This window comes from Polypterus senegalus, chromosome 1, assembly GCF_016835505.1.
Source record: "Polypterus senegalus isolate Bchr_013 chromosome 1, ASM1683550v1, whole genome shotgun sequence".
Taxonomy (NCBI): domain Eukaryota; kingdom Metazoa; phylum Chordata; class Cladistia; order Polypteriformes; family Polypteridae; genus Polypterus; species Polypterus senegalus.
This window is the reverse complement of record NC_053154.1, coordinates 92,638,603-92,658,462: the sequence shown is the minus strand read 5'-3', so window position 1 is coordinate 92,658,462 and position 19,860 is coordinate 92,638,603. Positions and strand designations below refer to the sequence as shown.

General features: G+C 35.8%; 1 protein-coding gene across 1 annotated transcript in view; it reads left to right on the top strand.

Annotated features, from left to right (window-relative positions):
* LOC120529551 (anoctamin-9) overlaps positions 1–12,628 on the top strand; it is a 96,887-nt gene extending 84,259 nt beyond the window's left edge. Inside the window, exons 22-24 of the mRNA XM_039753449.1 lie at positions 4,680–4,773; positions 5,253–5,365; positions 12,292–12,628. Of these exons, the coding sequence (XP_039609383.1) occupies positions 4,680–4,773; positions 5,253–5,365; positions 12,292–12,322 (238 nt within the window). The 3' untranslated portion in view covers positions 12,323–12,628. The remainder of the gene's footprint in view (positions 1–4,679; positions 4,774–5,252; positions 5,366–12,291) is intronic.
* Positions 12,629–19,860: the final 7,232 nt, after the last annotated feature.

Sequence of the window (19,860 nt, the reverse complement as noted above, 5' to 3'; positions counted from 1 at the left end):
AAAGCTCCCAATAACAAAGACAATGGACCTCAATTAAAGCTCTGTTGATTAATTGAATGTTTCATAATTACTGTGCAACTATTGTGTACTTTTTTGTACACAATATTTGTAGTCTTTTTCACCAGGGGCTAATATTATTAGTTCACTGGAGCTCCTTACTCTTGAAAATGCTACATACATTTGCACATTACTAAAATATTCCTGTCTTTGATCAATTCTTGCATTTCCTAGTTACTAGCCTTGACTTTTGTTGATGGTCCTGCAAAACACAGCTTTAAAGGAAACTGTGTTCCTTTTAATTGAAACGGGTAATTAGTAAGCATATTTAAAAGTGGGAGTTTTTACTATTTTATTATTGTTACTATTATTGTATTTTTACGATTTTCATTTGTTTATTTCATTCACTCAAGCATCACTTTTCATGTGTTTCATTACTTGTCAGTTCAAGCTTCTATACATATTTTTTTTGGTCCAGCTATAGTCAGACATACCTGTAACATTGAATCATGTTGTACTTTAAATTATTACAAGCTGCTCTGTCGTTTTGAGGCTGCAAATTTAGGCGGTGCAAAGAATTGAACTTTTAAATTCTGTGGTTGTTTTCTGTAGTGGTTGTATTGGAAGAAATAACTGCCGATACTATGACTTGAAGGCTTCTTAAGTGATTGTAATTGGTGCGTACCAGCCCACTTCAAGCACTGGTTTTCTCCGTGTAAATATATTATAGTGACAACTTTGATGGCAGAGAAAACAGGATGCTTTAGTCTGAAATATAAACAACAAAGGGAAGAACTTTTATGAAGTTAATATGTATATTATTATAGTTAATATGTATATATGAAGTTAATATGTATAGTTAAGTTAATGAAGGTAATATGTACATATTTAATACATATAGATATAATACATATGTATATTATTTAAATGGCGGCACGGTGGCGCAATGGTAGCGCTGCTTCCTCACAGTAAGGAGACCCGGATTCACTTCCTGGGTCCTCCCTGCGTGGAGTTTGCGTGTTCTCCCCGTGTCTGCGTGGGTTTCCTCCGGGTATTCCGGTTTCCTCCCAAAGACATGCAGGTTAGGTGCATTGGCGATTCTAAATTGTCCCTAGTGTGTGCTTGGTGTGTGTGTGTGTGTGTGTGTGTGTCCTGCGGGTGGGCTGGCGCCCTGCCTCGGATTTGTTCCCTGCCTTGCGCCCTGTGTTGGCTGGGATTGGCTCCAGCAGACCCCAATGACGCTGTAGTTAGGATATAGCGGGTTGGATAATGGATGGATGGATATTATTTTAAAGGCTGTATAGCAGCTGTCCTTTTGTCTCACTGCCTTGTATCGCGGGATGTCAGATTTTCTTCCAAGAAGATCACGTATCGTCTCCTTCCAAGATTTTTATAATAGATATATATATATATAGTAAAAGGTACTATATTGGTGCCTGACCTGACACAAACTCACACCCAGTGCATGAATAAAACAAAATAAGTTTTTATGTTCTTCACCTGTAGGGCACGTCTTCCCTGTGACCCCCACAGGCACAACACAGTTCCCAGTACACAAATAAAACACTCCAAACAAATTGGTTGGATTAGCTCGTTAATCTTTGAACTTCATAGACAGGTGTGTCAATTCATGAGAAAAGGTATTTAAGGTGGTCAGTTGCAAGTTGTGCTTCCCTTTGACTGTCATCTGAAGAGTGACAGCATGGGATCCCCAAAGCAACTCTCTAAAGATCTGAAAACAAAGATTGTTCAGTATTATGGTTTAGGGAAAGGCTACAAAAAGCTATCACAGAGTTTTAAACTGTCATTTTCAACAGTAAGGAATGTAATCAGGAAATGGAAGGCCATAGGCACAGTCACTGTTAAACCCAGGTCTGGCAGGCCAAGAAAAATACAGGAGCGCAAGATTGTGAGAATGGTTACAGACACCTCCAAAGACCTGCAAGAACTTCTTGCTGCTTATGGTGTATCTGTACATCGTTCTCCAATTCAGCACAATTTGCACAAAGAACATCTGTATGGCAGGGTGATGAGAAAGAAGCCCTTTCTGCACTCGCGCCACAAACAGAATCGCTTGTTGTATGCAAATTCAAATATTTATATATATAGTATGAGTGAAAATCTGATGATGTTCACAAACTTTCAAGCACAACTATATACACACACACACATACAGTGGTGTGAAAAACTATTTGCCCCCTTCCTGATTTCTTATTCTTTTGCATGTTTGTCACACAAAATGTTTCTGATCATCAAACACATTTAACCATTAGTCAAATATAACACAAGTAAACACAAAATGCAGTTTTTAAATGATGGTTTTTATTATTTAGGGAGAAAAAAAAATCCAAAACCTACATGGCCCTGTGTGAAAAAGTAATTGCCCCCGAACCTAATAACTGGTTGGGCCACCCTTAGCAGCAATAACTGTGTGAAAAAGGAATTGCCCCCTTGTTAAAAAATAACCTAACTGTGGTGTATCACACCTGAGTTCAATTTCCGTAGCCACGCCCCAGGCCTGATTACTGCCACACCTGTTTCAATCAAGAAAACACTTAAATAGGAGCTGCCTGACACAGAGAAGTAAACCAAAAGCACCTCAAAAGCTAGACATCATGCCAAGATCCAAAGAAATTCAGGAACAAATGAGAACAGAAGTAATTGAGATCTATCAGTCTGGTAAAGGTTATAAAGCCATTTCTAAAGCTTTAGGACTCCAGCGAACCACAGTGAGAGCCATTATCCACAAATGGCAAAAACATGGAACAGTGGTGAACCTTCCCAGAAGTGGCCGGCCGACCAAAATTACCCCAAGAGCGCATAGACGACTCATCCGAGAGGTCACAAAAGACCCCAGGACAACGTCTAAAGAACTGCAGGCCTTACTTGCCTCAATCAAGGTCAGTGTTCACGACTCCACCATAAGAAAGAGACTGGGCAAAAACGGCCTGCATGGCAGATTTCCAAGACGCAAACCACTGTTAAGCAAAAAGAACATTAGGGCTCGTCTCAATTTTGCTAAGAAACATCTCAATGATTGCCAAGACTTTTGGGAAAATACCTTGTGGACTGATGAGACAAAAGTTGAACTTTTTGGAAGGCAAATGTCCCGTTACATCTGGCGTAAAAGGAACACAGCATTTCAGGAAAAGAACATCATACCAACAGTAAAATATGGTGTTGGTAGTGTGATGGTCTGGGGTTGTTTGCTGCTTCAGGACCTGGAAGGCTTGCTGTGATAGATGGAACCATGAATTCTACTGTCTACCAAAAAATCCTGAAGGAGAATGTCTGGCCATCTGTTCGTCAACTCAAGCTGAAGCGATCTTGGGTGCTGCAACAGGACAATGACCCAAAACACACCAGCAAATCCGCCTCTGAATGGCTGAAGAAAAACAAAATGAAGACTTTGGAGTGGCCTAGTCAAAGTCCTGAACTGAATCCAATTGAGATGCTATGGCATGACCTTAAAAAGGCGGTTCATGCTAAAAAAACCCTCAAATAAAGCTGAATTACAACAATTCTGTAAAGATGAGTGGGCCAAAATTCCTCCAGAGTGCTGTAAAAGACTCCTTGCAAGTTATCGCAACGCTTGATTGCAGTTATTGCTGCTAAGGGTGGCCCAACCAGTTATTAGGTTCGGGGCAATTACTTTTCACACAGGGCCATGTAGGTTTTGGATTTTTTCTCCTAAATAATAAAACCATCATTTAAAAACTGCATTTTGTGTTTACTTGTGTTATATTTGACTAATGGTTAAATGTGTTTGATGATTAGAAACATTTTGTGTGACAAACATGCAAAAGAATAAGAAATCAGGAAGGGGGCAAATAGTTTTTCACACCACTGTATATAATGTGTGTGTGTGTGTGTGTATATATATATATATATATATATATATATATATATATATATATATATATATATATATATATATATATATATATATATATATATATAAATTTATTTATGTATGTATATATAGTGAACTTCTAATACAGACAGATTGTCTCTATGCGATTATATTTCTACACTTGTGGGATGCCCCAAACATTAGTAAAAAAATGGCAAAACTTTTCTAGTAAGCAAACAAGTAGTATTTGGTGGCATATCACCAATAAGAATAGTCAATAATAACACAGTTGTTTAGAAAGAATTAGCTATGAATGGACAGACATCATCAGACCCTGCACTATGCCGGCTATCTCATTTGTTGCACTTTAAACAGACAGAAGGTATTACTAAGCAACTTTCTTTAAACAGTAGACATAACTCTGAAATTAGAAGAACATGGCTGAATAAGACTTCAAGTTATTAATGTAAAGGTGTGTGGCAGAATTAAAACAAAAAAAAACACAAATAATTGCACAATATCAAAAGTCTTCCAGAACCTGTAATGCCTGGCTTCTTAATGGCGATAAAACATTTCTGCATTAAAAATATTACTGAAGTTTTAAGTGTTTTTCAGAATGTTGCTGTTGTTGCAATAAGTATTGGTTATTATTAATGTTCTATTTTCGAAGGATGTATTTTTTATATAGTTGGTAAACACTATTAGTAAACACTACATGTTCAAATTTAAACAGAGAAGAAAATGACCAAATACACAGATATCTTTGCTTGAATTGAAACTGTTCCTTTCTTTTGTCACAGCTGGAACTTTGTTCTTTTAATTTTTTCAGATATAGGGATTACAGAAGTGAAGAAGACTTTACTTTGACTGCTCAGTTTTGGGAAGTCTTTGCTGCACGTTTTGCTTTTGTACTTTTGTTTGAGGTAATGTCAATATGTTGTCATTTTTGTAAGTATTTATGTACACAAAAAGATTTGATATTTTTCATTTATTCAAGTTCAATGTTGACAATGCATACAAATTCGCCTTAATCTAAATCTAGACACTGAAAACTGGTTGAAGCCTTTCCCAGCAGCACTGAATGCAATGCAATTGTCAGTCCTGGATGGGGATCCAGTCCATCATGGAACACACTCATGCACAAACATTTATTTTTATCAAATCACAAGTGTAGTGTAAGATACTTCCTGCTTTACAAAAACTGCAGTTTAACTGTGTTTAACAAAGGGAAATTTTATTTAGAATAAAAAAAACAAATAATTGTTTTCTTTAAATGTGTTCAGTTTGTATTTCATTGTCATTTTAGAAACAAAAGGAACAGATTTTGATAATTAATTCTAGTAGTATAAATTAAAGTTTCATTGGTTTTAAAGTTTAAATGTAACTTCTTCATCTCTTGCAGCATGTAGCAGTAGTAATCAAATTTATTGCTGCTTGGTTTGTTCCGGATATCCCAAAGCAAGTGAAAAACATTGACCTCAATCACAAATTTGCTAACCTAAAAAAAAGACTATGGTATGTATATATTACACTGTTAATTCCATGATTTCACACATTACATGATGTATGAAGCCTTCTTTTAATTTTAGTTCTAGAATATTGCTGTAACATAATTTATCTAATCTGAAAGGATTTTTCTTCAAATGCAAATTTTGGAGGAAAACTCTCTTGAGAGGGAGGAGTTAAGGTTAAGTGGTGTGTGGTACATTTGACAGTTGTTCCATAAATTGGAACTACTCTCAGAAGTAAATCTCAGATCAGTTCCATTCCAAACTAAATATTTTAAAAACCAAAACTAGAATGGCAAACCATAATGCTACTATTCTTAGCTAAAGTCAGTAAACTTTTTCTTTTTTATAATGGATATATCTGGCAGTCCATAATTAGACATGAATTTTCTATAATCTGTATTTTGCATTTTTCCTTAATAATAAAAACAACTGACACAATTTGCGAGTAAGAAAATGTACATATGGTGTAAAATTTAGATTTGTTCATAGACTTTATTAGCTGGTTTAAAAGTTGGGGCGTAAAATTTTCTAGTAACATTATCAAACAGGTTATTAGAATTTTATTACATTTTTCAGTTTTTAATAAATTTTTAATTTTTGAAAACGTGTATTCATTTTGTCATTGGAATGTAGACTACTGGGCAAACATGGCACATTTATTCATTTAAAATTAAATCTACAACAAAATAAAGTGTGCAGAAAATAAGAAGGCCTAAATCTTCTTATATAATATGCTACCGTGGCTGTTTGTTTGTCTGTCCAGGATTTTAAATCCCCTGTAGCTTGCAAACTGTTTGACCTATTGACCTGAATTTTGGTACACTTATACTACGTGATGCCTACTGTCTGCTTACGGGGTGTGACAGATAGGGGGCGCTATCGTCCCCTTGAACCCTCAGACCAGACGCCAGACACCAGATAAAAGTCCAATTTATTTTCGAACAATAATAAAATGCACAAAGCACTTCCACTCCCAGATGCGTTGTCACCCTGCCACCGATTCAGCTCGCCCGTCTAGGATCTCCCACAGTCCTTTATAGTTCATGACCCAGAAGTGCTTCTGATCCCTCAGTCCATTTGATTATCCAGCACTTCCGGGTCAGGTTAAAAAACTCCTTTTCTTCAACCCGGAACTACGTCATTTCTTCTGTCCATGTGACTGGGGCGTACTTTTGGGCTGTACGGAAAATAAATATCTCTTTTCCTTCCTGCAGTGTCCCCTGGCAGCCCCGACGTTATCCAGCAGGGCTGTGTATTAAAACTCCATAGTCCATTATGCCCTGCTGGAATTCGGGGCATCTCCATGTCGCAGGAAGGGCTCCCTCTGGCGGCTTAGGGGTATTGGCCGGGATAAGCTGCCGGCCATAGTCTACAGGGGTGATGATTGACCTCCAAGGTTATTCCTCTTTTTTTTATTTTATTTTATTGTAGAATCAAATCTCGGCAGCGGCCAGCAGGGCTGTGCGGCGCATGCGTACGGATGCTGTTCTCATTCCCTACCACCTTTGCCGTCCCTTCCCCTACCTCTTCTTAAATCATTCTTAACGCAGAATGAAGACTTAAGTGCCTGATTAAGTGAAAAATTAAGGAAAACAGACTAAGTAATTACAACAGCAATACTGACCTAATCAGTTTTAATGCAAAAAATTGCAGACGAAAGAAGAGAAGAAGCGGGCCGCTAGGGTGGAGAAAAGAAGAGCTGCTTAGGAAGCAGCAAGCGCATCAACCTCTGAGCAAATGAGTGCTAAACGTACAGAGAAAGAGAATGAAAACTATGAATGCTCAAGTCAGGTGTATTCACTGCACGTTATTGTGCAGTGTGCCATAACTGGTTTCTAAATAATCATCTTTTAGGTGATTATTTCCTTTATTCAAAGGAGAACATTTAGTTCTGAGTGAGGCTTAATTTTGAATCCTTGGTAATTATGTTAAAGTTAAGGAAGGAGTGATAAATTTTAAAGCGATGATTTTCAAATTCAGTCCTAAGGGACTGATTTGGCTGCACATTTTTATTCCAACCAGTCTTGCAATCTCATTGTTAAATTAGCTAGACTTTTTCTGCTATTACTTGATATTCTAAAGTGTTGCACTGTGAGATTTGCATTTGTAGGAAATTTTGAAAGATTTGTTTTTTTTTTTTTTTTTTAAAGTTTATTTTGTAATCTTCTTTTTAATTGTTTATTTTTTCTGCTTCCTTATTTGCATTCTATTATTGAACCTACAGTTAACAGCGCAGAGCAGACACCAATACATATGACATAAATCAGCTACTTCAACTATGTCCTATATATAACACCTGTATGCTCATTAGTAAGCAATGATTTAAACAACCAGATCACTGAATAAGTAATATGACTACAAAATCTTAAACTGTTCCTGATAAAAAATACTGTATCTAATTCATCCCTAAGTAACAGACAAATTTTTTGCAATATTTTTATAAAAATTTCAATATTAAAAACCTCTAATAAAGTACTTAATATACTTTGCATATTAAATAACAGGTTATAGTAAGCACAAGTATACATACACACTTTAATGAACTTTTTTTTTTTTTAAAACCTTAGGAAAACTTCTCTCCCTATCCTGAAAGCCACAGAGTGATTTGTTTTGAACAGTGTTTACCAATATTATGGCCATAATAATATTTAAAAGGTTTAGGAGAAAACCAGTGAGTGTTGTAATTTCTATTAGTTGTTAGCATTTATGAGAGCATGTAAAAAGTCAGTTTTGATTTTAGTTTTCGTTAAATGTAATAACCTTGCAATGGACTATGCGAGGCAGACAAGGTCTCATCCTCTTTCTAAAATATTAACCAAATTCACTGTCAATGCCTAAGTGGTTAGGTTCAACTTGGAAGTGAGGTATCTTTACCAAAATCACATATTATAGAAATACTGCCTTTGTTATGAATATATTTATTTAAAGTTCTATCATCACTGAGGAACAATGGTACATAATAGAAAAGACAAGCAGTGTGCTTTAAAGGAAGACATTTTATCCCACAAAGTGCTTTTATTACACTGTGTAGTTGATTTGAAGCACAGTTCATGGTAGCATGTTTACCCAAAAAGAAAAAGAATTTAAATCTGCATTGTCCAAATATATATATTCTGCAACAATGCTATCCTGAGATTCAAAAGCATGAGGAATTGGCACTAAAGAATGTGGCAAGGTTCTCAGATGACTAAAGTTGATTAATTGCATCCATCACCAAAGAATGTCTGTATTCTATTCCCCAAGAATCTGAAGTTATGACATGTACCCAGTACTAAGGGTATTCCATTAAGTACCTTTACAAAACCGAAACTTAATCTGAATAAGTCTGAAATGAATTATCCTATTGTTACAATTGAGGCTCTGTTGGTTCCACAAACAAAAGTGTTTTTTGTTAACTCAAGACAGACTTTGGCAGTCCCCAGTTATGTATACACTCATTTGGCGTGAAGATGGGATGTATAGTGTATAATAAATAGTTTGAAAAAATACACGTTCAGATTGTCTTGTTTGAAGATTTATTTTTTAATTTGTTGATACAATATGTAAGAAAATGTTAGAGTGGCAGTCTTTTCAGCAGATGAATAAGGACTAATGTTTAAGTTGTACGAAAAGTATAAATCAATAACTCAAAAAAGGAAATGCATCGACTTTTAAGAAAGTAAGATTTTCTGACAGTCTATAACAGACTGTTATAGTTTCTGAGTAATTAAATAATTACAGTAATTGTTTATAGCATTATTCAAGTTAAAAGGTTTCTTTTCAGTTATTCAGTTTGATTGTAAAAATTCAAGGTTGTGAATGTTTTACTTAAAGCAATGTCAACGTTATGTATTTGGTAGAAATATGAGTGGTGTGAAATGCAGCTGAAAATACAAGATCATACTTCAGAACTACTACAGTATACATATATATTCAAAAATTTGCTGAGCTTTTGGAAACCAAAAAGAAAACTGCATCTTCTTGCACTAGTAGACATCTCTTACTTCAAATCTCAATCCTGCTGTGGAGCTTGCTCCAGAATTAGAATGTACAATACAACTGGGCATACACAGCAATCTTATATTATAATTACTTACTTGTACATTCAGTGATGTAATTCTGTTTTTACACTTGCATCTATAATGTTTTGGAAGCCTATAGAACATTATGTAGTACCACTGATAAAACTTTGGTTAATCATGAGACTGATATGCGAACTGGAGCAGCAGTAACTGTTCTGCAGGCACTGAACCAGTCTGTGATGATGAAATGGGAGTGGAGTCTAAACACAAAACTGTTGGTTTGCTAGTCATTCTATATCACCCTTTTCACCTATGGTCATGACCTGTTGACCGAAAGAATGAGATTGCAAGTAGAAGTGGCAACCACTTCAAAAAATCTTCCTAGTTGAATGAATGTTATAATGTCCAGGAAAAGCACCACAAAAATATTAAAGAAAAACTTTAGCATAAAGGAATACTCTGCAAACCAAGGTTCTTTGCATTGCCAACACTGTTCAGAAACATGCCAGAAGCAAAGAAGCACAAACTGGCAACAATGGCCAGGAATTTATTGTGACTAGCTGACCTGGCAATGTATGTTTTTAACTAATTGCATATGGTGTAAGGTTGTTTTTTTGCAAACCTACTGTATACCTTTCATAGAGACAGTCATCGGGAAATGGCAAGGAGTCTCTCCTACCTTTTAAATGTCTTTTCACTGGTGGTATAAAATCGCAACATACAATCCGAAAGAAATCAGTTTGATTTTTCAAGTAATGATCACACCAAGGATAATCCTGCAGGGTTGTTGCATGCATACTGACTTTTTCTATGTTTATTCTATCTAAATATATCAGATACCATTCATCATTACAAATACCAGACCAAAACTGCATGGTTTTATAAGAAGTGTTTCTATTTTACTATGTCCCTCATTACTATTATTCATACATTTTGATCTTTGTGCACTTTAGATATGTTCTACTCCTCCACATTTTCTGCAGAACTTTTTTTGTCTTCTATAATAAATTACTTCTGTCCAGTCTCCTATTTTGTATAGCAAAATAACAACAACATTTATTTATATAGCACATTTTCATACAAATTATGCAACTCAAAGTGCAAACTTTACATGATGATGAAAGAGGAAAAAGACAAAATAAATAAAAATTAGAATAAGGGAACACTAATTAACATAGGAAAAATAAAGTAAGGTCCGATGGCCAGGGAGGACAGAACAAAACAACAAAAAAAAAAAAAAAAAACTGGTGGAGAAAAAAATAAAATCTGCAGGGGTTCCAGGCCACGAGACCACCCAGCCCCATCTCGGCATTCTACCTAACATAAATGAACTCAATCAATCCTCATGGTATTCAGGGTTCTCATGAAAGAACTTGATGATGACAGTCATGTGGACATCTGGCCTTTAATCCATCAATGTAAGGACATCACAGTGCTTTGATTAGGTGGTGTTGGTGGTGGCGCAGGTTGCCACCCCAGAAAACCGGAAAAAGAATAGAAGACAAAGTAGGGGTTAGTATGGATTTTGGAGCCACCATGAATAATCATGATAATTAATTGAATATGCAGAGCATCAGGATTAAACTAAAATTAAGTTATGAGAAAGCCATGTTAAAGTAATGTGTTTTTAGCCGTTTTTTTAAAGTGCTCCACTGTATTAGCCTGGCAAATTCCTATTGGCAAGCTATTCCAGATTTTAGGTACATAACAGCTGAAGGCTGCCTCACCACTTTTAAGTTTAGCTTTTGGTATTCTAAGTAGACACTCATTTGAAGATCTAAGGTTACGATTTGGAGTGTAAGGTGTAAGACATTCCGAAATATAAGATGGAGCGAGATTATTTAAGGCTTTGTAAACTATAAGCAGTATTTTAAAGTCAATTCTAAATGGCACAGGTAACCAGTGTAGTGACATCAAAACTGGAGAAATGTGCTCAGATTTTCTTTTCCTAGTTAAGATTTTAGCAGCTACATTTTGGGTAGTCCTGAGAGCCAAAAGGCAAGAAAATCTAAATAGCGCCATGAAAATTTGAAAATTTATAACTATTTTTGATATCACAAATACATATGTAAACATGTTAAATAAAAAGTGAAGAATTAAAAAATATATACAATCTTGCAAATGATAATGGAGTCAACGAGCTGACATAGTTAGCTTATGGAACTGCAGTTAAATCAATATGATTACTTATAAAATATCCAGGTACCAATTTATTAGAATGTTACAAAAATAAGAATCCCATAACAACAACAAAAATAAAAATCTTTTAATCATAACTATTCTAAACTAAATCATAAGAGAGAAGAATTCTCTTGGTTAAAAAAAAAAAAAAAGTCAAGTACATCACACAACATCGTTATTTGTCAGTTTTAAAATTGAATAAATTGGTATCATCTGTACTATGTAAACTATTTAACAAAACTTTTAAAATAACAGTTTACAAAAAATAGGAAGAAACTGATATAAGCACAAAAATGCAAGTAGGGAGCAATAAGTAAACATCTGGCAATCGAGGAACATATAGAATATAATAGAAAATTGAGGTTTTAAGTAAAGTATACAACACAAAAATACACAACCTAGACAACTGAAACTATAAAACACATATACCCTGACTACATTTCGTTAAAATAAATGAATGCTATTCACTTATGCAGATATTTTAAGATTGTTTTATGCACAAAGTAATATCAACTGATAATTAAAGCTAGTTATTTTAAATTTACTATATGTGATAAATTTTTTATTCTGCACCAATAAAGGGTACACACGGCCATGTACACGGATGCCTTATGTTTATTATTTTCTTTTATATTAAAATTTTTGGCCCCAAAATCTAGTTATCTTTTTTCTTTTCTCATGTTTTACAAGTCTATACGTATTAGTATTTCTGCTAAAAGAATTCTGACTCTTGTTTTACCTTTTTCAGCATGATGCCTCACAGGACAACAAGTTTATGATACTTCAGAAAATTACAGTCCATCTGAGTATGAAGAGAATATGCATAATACTGCAAAAGCCTTTGTTGCTGCCAGTTTTGGTGCTCAGCAGATTTTACTTGCAAACTCTTGGTTACAGAAACATTTCTGCCACCTGCATTGTGAGTGAAGCCAAACATTCATTAAGTGCAGTTCGTGTCCATCTGATTTGCTTAAATATCATTATTAACATAATAAATCTGTATATGCCCTTAATCACAACAGGCATATATACACCCAGGCCAGCTGTTCTGTCATTTCCTTTTATACATGTATATCAAAAAAAAAGCAAGATGACTACACATTGATACAAGATGCAGAATGACTGCATATGTGACTGAGCTAAAACAGTTCTTTGTTAAAAAAAGGATTGTTAACTTTTGAATATAACTTGCCCGTGCTGTTAAGCAATACAAAAACTGTGAAGGGTAATTGCACAGACTTTTTTTTTTTAAGAACTTGCCTTTTGCAAGTTGCCTTGAATGTGATGTTCCTATATTTTTTCCCTTTTAAATGTTAATTTCATTATTTTAATCTTTTCACTGACGTTAACTTATAATATTGTTTGTAACTTTTTTTTATAAAGTGTACATTTAATTCTTTCATGAAATACAAAATGTACTACAGAGAATATTAATTTTATATGAACTGACTTGTTTCACAGTAGAAATTGTAGCTTTCACAAAATACTGTAAATAATCTTAAGTGTATATGGTGTTACTTGTTTTTTTATATATGATTTTAAACTTTGACATTTTCATTTTGTTATATCTATAATGTGGAATCAGCACATTTTAAAATCATATACTTGTTTTAAAAATGATGACAATAAATCTTCCAATTTGATACATTTTATTTTTCTTACTAAGCTAACACCACTATAGTTTTCCAAAATATGTTGTATAGAAGCAATCCCTGATTTCTAGTTCACTAGATGATAATGGCCCAGTTGAGCTGCTCTTTATAGTGTTTTCAAGTTAAGGATGTTAAGACAAGCGCAAGAAAAAAAAATTCAACTTTTCGTGATTTTTTGTTTGGTTTATATGTTAGGAAATGTATTTAGAAGAAGATAAATCTGATTTAGGTAGCACCACAATGCCTTTAGTTTACCAGGTATTCTATACTGTGATGATATAAATATGTAGGAATTCTATATGTTTTGTAGGTAAAGCAACAAATCATTTCTTCAAGATCTGTTGGAAATGACATTTATCAAATCCAAATGAAAAGTATCTCTTAGTAGCACAGCATGATGTTACCTATTGAAATGTATGAACATTCTGTTTTCATTATAGGCCTTTTTATTGCCACATAAAATTTGCATAAGACACTTTCTAAGCTTTTTGAAAAAAGGGCAATATTGAGATATGTTTTACAGTTTACCTAAAAGGTACTGTTACAATTTTCTTGTAAAAATTTGAAAATGCATAAAATGTTTACTCAATTTTGCAGTTGTATAAAGCTGCTGATGTATTTTGAGTTGCTTTTATATTTTAGAAAGCAAAGTGCACCCATTCATTCTCGTGTTAAAGAGAAATCCTAAAGTTTCTTGTTTATCTTTATTTTGCAAATGTAGTGCATTGTCACTTAAAACAGGAAAGTGTAACTTATATAGTCATTAAATTTGGTTTATACCAGCCCTTCCTATCGCCTCTTTTCTGTCTCTTTTCTTTTTTTACTCCTACTCCTGAAAAGTCTGCTGTGTGCACAGTGCACAATGAAGAACTCATTCTACATCACTTCCCAAATGAATTGGCTTCTCAAAAATGTAGTTTAATTACCACAAAGTAGTAAATCTCAGCCCTCCTGCTTTCAGACATTCTCTGGAAATCCCGGTTAAAGCTATTGGACTGAGGACCGCTTCCTAATTTCTCTAGTTACTTGCTCTTAATAGTTAAACTTACTCTTTAATATTTTTGTGCAAATTTTTATTAAGATAACCAACTTATTGTAACAAAGTTCAAATAAACAGTAGATCAGACTGATATGTCTCTGGTAAATAAAATGAACACTGCTCTAAGATGGGTGATGGAGGTTCAGGTACTGTAGAAAAGCCTTTAGATGCAGAGAGATGGAATTTTCTGTGTATCTGTTATACTTACTTTCCCCGGTTGTTGAAGTAAGAATAATAAACATTACCTCATTACATCTGTTGTCTTCTGTTTTATATAGGAACACTGTTTTCCTTAAGGCAACTTTAGGAAAGTGCTTTGCATCCTGTTTAGATCATGATTTTATATGTTATTGTTCAATTTTGTGCAAGGCTGTCACTAGGAAGTCAAACTGGTGTTTGGGTCTTTTCAGAAATTTTTTGGGGACTTGGGTGTGTTAGTTTGGAAACTCATGAGATCATTATTGCCCATTGACTCAAGTACTCAGCCTCCAGGATGCTGGGATTCCTTTTTAAATGCTGAAGACACTCAGGTAATGGCATTATGTCCTTGGGTATTCTGCTTAAGGGCATGAAACTTTTATCATTCTCAGAAATAGTTTGGCAGGGGTCACATCTTCACCATGGCTGCTAATATGCTATGATGCCTTAGGAAGGATCGAGAAACGGTTAGTAGTGGCCATTTCTGTTACATCCTTACCAGCAAGTTGAAGTGGTGCATCTTCGACCAGCTTCTCTGCCATGACCATGACTATGGCCAGCAGTCCTTCTGTCAGCCTTCAATTTTATTTTTATTAATAGAAAACAAAATGGGGACTTGAACACCTTTTGGTGGGGAGGAACTATGGGGAAATGGCTGAGAAAACAAACAAAATACACAGCACACACAAAATAAACAAAACCTATGCCCTTTTCTTTAAGAAAGTAAGAAATTTGACAAATGAGAGGAGACCATTTAGTTTATCTGGCTCATTTACTTAGGTAATAGCTTAGCTGTCCCAATATCCTACCCAGATACTACTTCTATTACAGCAGATTGAAAATTAATCCTGTGATAGACAAGAGCATATTTCATTGTGTGTAAGCTTTGTTCTAAAAGCCTTAAAGTGAAGGAGATGATAACGTTACCAGAGATTTATTATCATCATCATCATTGATTTAACTGATATTTTTCAGGTTTACCCAGGTTAACTAATTGACCCTCAAATCTTCACCTCCATTCTAATGGTTCTGGGCATCATTTGGGCAGAATTTTCCCTTCAATGCCAGAGAAACTCCTTTTAGAAGCATGAATGGAGGACAGCTCCCAAAAATTCTTCCATGTACCTCTTACCTACAACTGCTGTGCCCCAACACCTCTATCTGCACCCAATAAGTAACAGAACTTCCTTACATTCCCCACAACTACTTCATTGCTAATAATCATAATTAATATAGATCAACATTGTGCACCCCTCACACATTTCCTACAAACAGAGGTCACACTTAACACTCCTAACTTTCTCAATGCCCACATCACCATCTTATTAAATGCTTGGTCCAGATCTACAAATGTATAATGAAGCTTATTTTCCCCTGCCTAATGTTTTCCTACTTTTGCCTGACTATAAAGGTCAAATTTGTGGTTCCCTTCCTGGACACGAAACCAAACCACATTTCATTACTTTTCACAGTGTTTTTTCCAGGACACTCTTAACCACTTTCATTGTCTGCTCCACAAGCCTCATTGTGCCATGAACCACCTTTTCCTGAACATATTGGAATGAGCACACTTCTAATCTTCATGAATTCTCCCGAAACACACAATCATGTTGTTCACGTCTGTCCACCATTCAACTCTAAGACCTTTCACTGTCTTTACCATCTCCAGCACCTCTCTATTTGGGCCTGCTGTTCTACCAGTCTTCATGTTTTTCAACATTTTTATTACCTAAACTTTTGATAACATACGACTCAGCCCTTCTACTTTCTCACAACATACAGTACATGCCAAAAGTTTGGACACACCTCCTCATTCAATGTGTTTTCTTTATTTTCATGACCATTTACAGCACTCCATCACTCTCCTTCTTGGTCAAATAGCCCTTACACAGCCTGGAGGTGTGTTTGGGGTCATTGTCCTGTTGAAAAATAAATGATCGTCCAACTAACCTGACTTCTGCACAACACAACTGCTGGTCCCAACCACATTGATAAAGCAAGAAATTCCACTAAATAACCATGATAAGGCACACCTGTGAAGTGAAAACCATTTCAGGTGACTACCTGTTGAAGCTCATCGAGAGAATGCCAAGAGTGTGCAAAGCAGTAATCAGAGCAAAGGGTGGCTATTTTGAAGAAACTAGAATATAAAACATGTTTTCAGTTATTTCACCTTTTTTTGTTAAGTACATAACTCCACATGTGTTCATTCATAGTTTTGATGCCTTCAGTGAGAATCTACCAATGTAAATGGTCATGAAAATAAAGAAAACACATTGAATGAGGAGGTGTGTCCAAACTTTTGGCCTGTACTGTACATCATGATGTTATTCATCCTCCTCATTCAACAAGTTCTCCAAGTACTTCCTTTGGGTATTTGTAAACTCATTACTAAAAATCACGATGTTCCCTTTAGTGTTTGTTAAGCAATACAACCAATTTTATTCCAAATTTTCTTTTCCCAATTGCTTCATAATTCTGAACACATTTCTTTTTACATCCTCATTCTACAGCGCACTTGCAAATTCCTGTTTCTTTGCTTTATTAAATTGCTCTTGTCATCTTCTGCATTTGCATTTTCACACTTCTTGTAACATCTCCTCCTTTCATTAATTGTCATTGCTACCTCAGCATACCACCATGTTTCTACGTCTTAGTGGTTACTTTATCCAAACACTGACTTCTGTTTTCAATCAGACATTCTACATCACTTCCCACATACCATTCACACTTGATTCTTCTTCTCATTTGCTTTTGCTGCCGTTTTAGTAAATTTACTTCCCACACACTGTTCCTTCCACTTCCAGACCTTCAGTCTAGGTATATACTTCCTCTTGCTCTTCTTAAGTCTCCTGACCAAAAGTTCTCTCACGACTAATAAATATTGTGATACTCAACCTTTCTCCAGGGATCACCTTCACATTTTCCATCTTCTCCCAATTAATCTCCCTCACCAACAAATAGTCTGTTTGCGTCTTACACCAAATTCATATGTCGCCAACTTGCTTTCCTTCTTCTTAAACATAGCCAAGATGGCACCGACTGGTGTGGCAGGCAGTCGACTTGCCTCATTGATTTATGCTTTAATTTTGTTTTTATGTGTTAGTATTTCCCATTGGCTACTGTCCTATGATCATGTTTCCTTACTTACTATCTTTTATGGTATGTTATCCTCTTAATTTTCTTCTTCTGATGGGACTGTATTTGAACCTCCATCCTTGTTTTTTTTTTTTCATTTCCTAACTTCTGTACTTGGATGCCAGTGTTCACCTGTATGGCAACACCGGGCTTGGATTCTCGATGCTTGAGAGTTGTCTTTGACCCATCCTCTCCTTTACAGGATGCTGGCTGTGACCCTCAGGAGCTGTAAACCAGATTTAATCTCCCAATCGCAAGGCAGCATCACTTTTTGTCTGTGTGTCCTAAAGGAGTTAACGCTGCTAATCGTCTCAGTCACACCACAGCTCGCCCCACAACAAGCTTTTCTATGTCTATCAAGGTTGCTCTCCTTAACGTGAGATCAGTGTCTAAAAAAAAACTCTTCTCCTGCCAGACTGTTACCTCAAAGAAACTGGACTACTTTTTCATCACTGAGACTTAATGGTTAATGGTGACTCTTCTTGTTTTACTGACTTGGTACCTCCAGGTTATTCATTTTTGAAGTTGCTTCAGGTGTCTTGTCGTGAGGGTTTTGCCACTGTTTTAAAAAGTTTGTTTCTGTGTCGGAAGTGTGTAGCTCTTCCTTTTTGTTGTGTGCTGTGGTTTATAGGCCTCCTGTAATGAATGCTGCCTTTGTTTCTGAATTTTCTGAACTTTGCCCGATGTTGCATTCTCCTATGATAAAGTACTTATTGTTGGTGATTTTAACACGCATGTTTGCTGTCAATCTAAACATTTGGGTTTTTTTTTTAACATGCGTGTGTTGCACAAAGCCATTTCCATTGCATCATTACACTCTAGAATCATCTCAGCCTCAGCATTCCTGGCACCAAAGCTAAAGCCCCATTGGACTCTCTTCATAACCATCAGCTTTCGCTCCTTCATGCCCATTCAAGATGACTTCAGTTGCAGTCATCTCCCCATGGGGCACCCCAGACACCACCTCCTTCAACCTGTCCCAAATGTTTATTTGCATTGCTTATGCAAATCTGAAGGGTACATACAGTAATGTAGCTTTGTTCATCAATTGTTTACCAACATAGATATTAACAACTAAAACAGGCTTTCTTACCCTTTTCATGCCCACCATCTTGTGTACCATTTTTCTTGGCACAAATACACTAAACTCAGAACTTCCATCACTACTCTCCTGTCAGGAAACCGTGTACCTAACACCATTAACATTACGCATTCTCACACCGTTACCTTTCCATATTGTCTCCTGTAAGCAACACAAATGTATTCTCCTTCTGTTCAGCGTTTTCACCACTGTGTCTGATTTTATTCTGTCATACTCTCAGTATGTCAAGTTGTAATCATTAGACTCTGTCCCTCACATCCCTTACTGACTGCCTCCCCTTTATCTTAACTGCCAACAAACCAGCCTCCCCAGAGCACATCTGTTTTAAGACCACCATAAATCAAGTTTCCCCTTCTGTGGTTTTTGCCGGGTTCCACAACTTTCTGTAATCTGGTGTTTTACTATGGGCTGCACCCCACCCATACTGTGTACTTCTTGTCTTTCTATCTCATCATCAATGGAGTATCAGAGCACAGTTTTTTAAGGCCAGATGCCCTTCCTGATGCAGCCTTCTTTAGTTGCCCCAGGTCACAGGCCGTTTACCCAAGATGTCAGGATATGTTTATGTCTAGCTCCTTACATGTTCACAATTTTTACCAACCTCTTGAATATAAAGTAGCTCAACTTATTTTGTAAGCAGTCCAACAGCTACAATTTCTGCTACCTATAGCAATAATTTGTCCGTGACACATGCACTCACAGTGGTTTGCACTGCTTTCTCCAACTCCCCGAGTTCTGATGTTGAATCCTAGCTTGATCATTGCCCAAATGGAGTCTGTAACATATCCCTGTGTCTCTTGTGGGTTTTTCTCTCAAATCTGATTTGCTGTGGAGTGACTGAGTTTTCCCTACAGAAAGAAGGCAGGTGAAGATTCCAGGATTTTTTGTCGTTGAGTGTGATGATATAGGGATTGATTCTGCTAGCCTCATCCATGACCCGCAGTTGGGATAAGTGTGCTGGGAACATGAACAAATGTCCAGGAGATTTTAAGAAAACTTTACGGTTTCAGGAACATTCCTTATCTTACAAAAAACAATCCTGTAGTAATATCTGCCCTAATGTCTTTGGTTCATTATACCATAGCTTCATGTATTTTAAATTCAATTACAATTTACTTACTGTATATTATCACTAGTTAGTGCCTTAAGGAAATGAAATGAGTATGTTTATCCATAAATGTATATTTT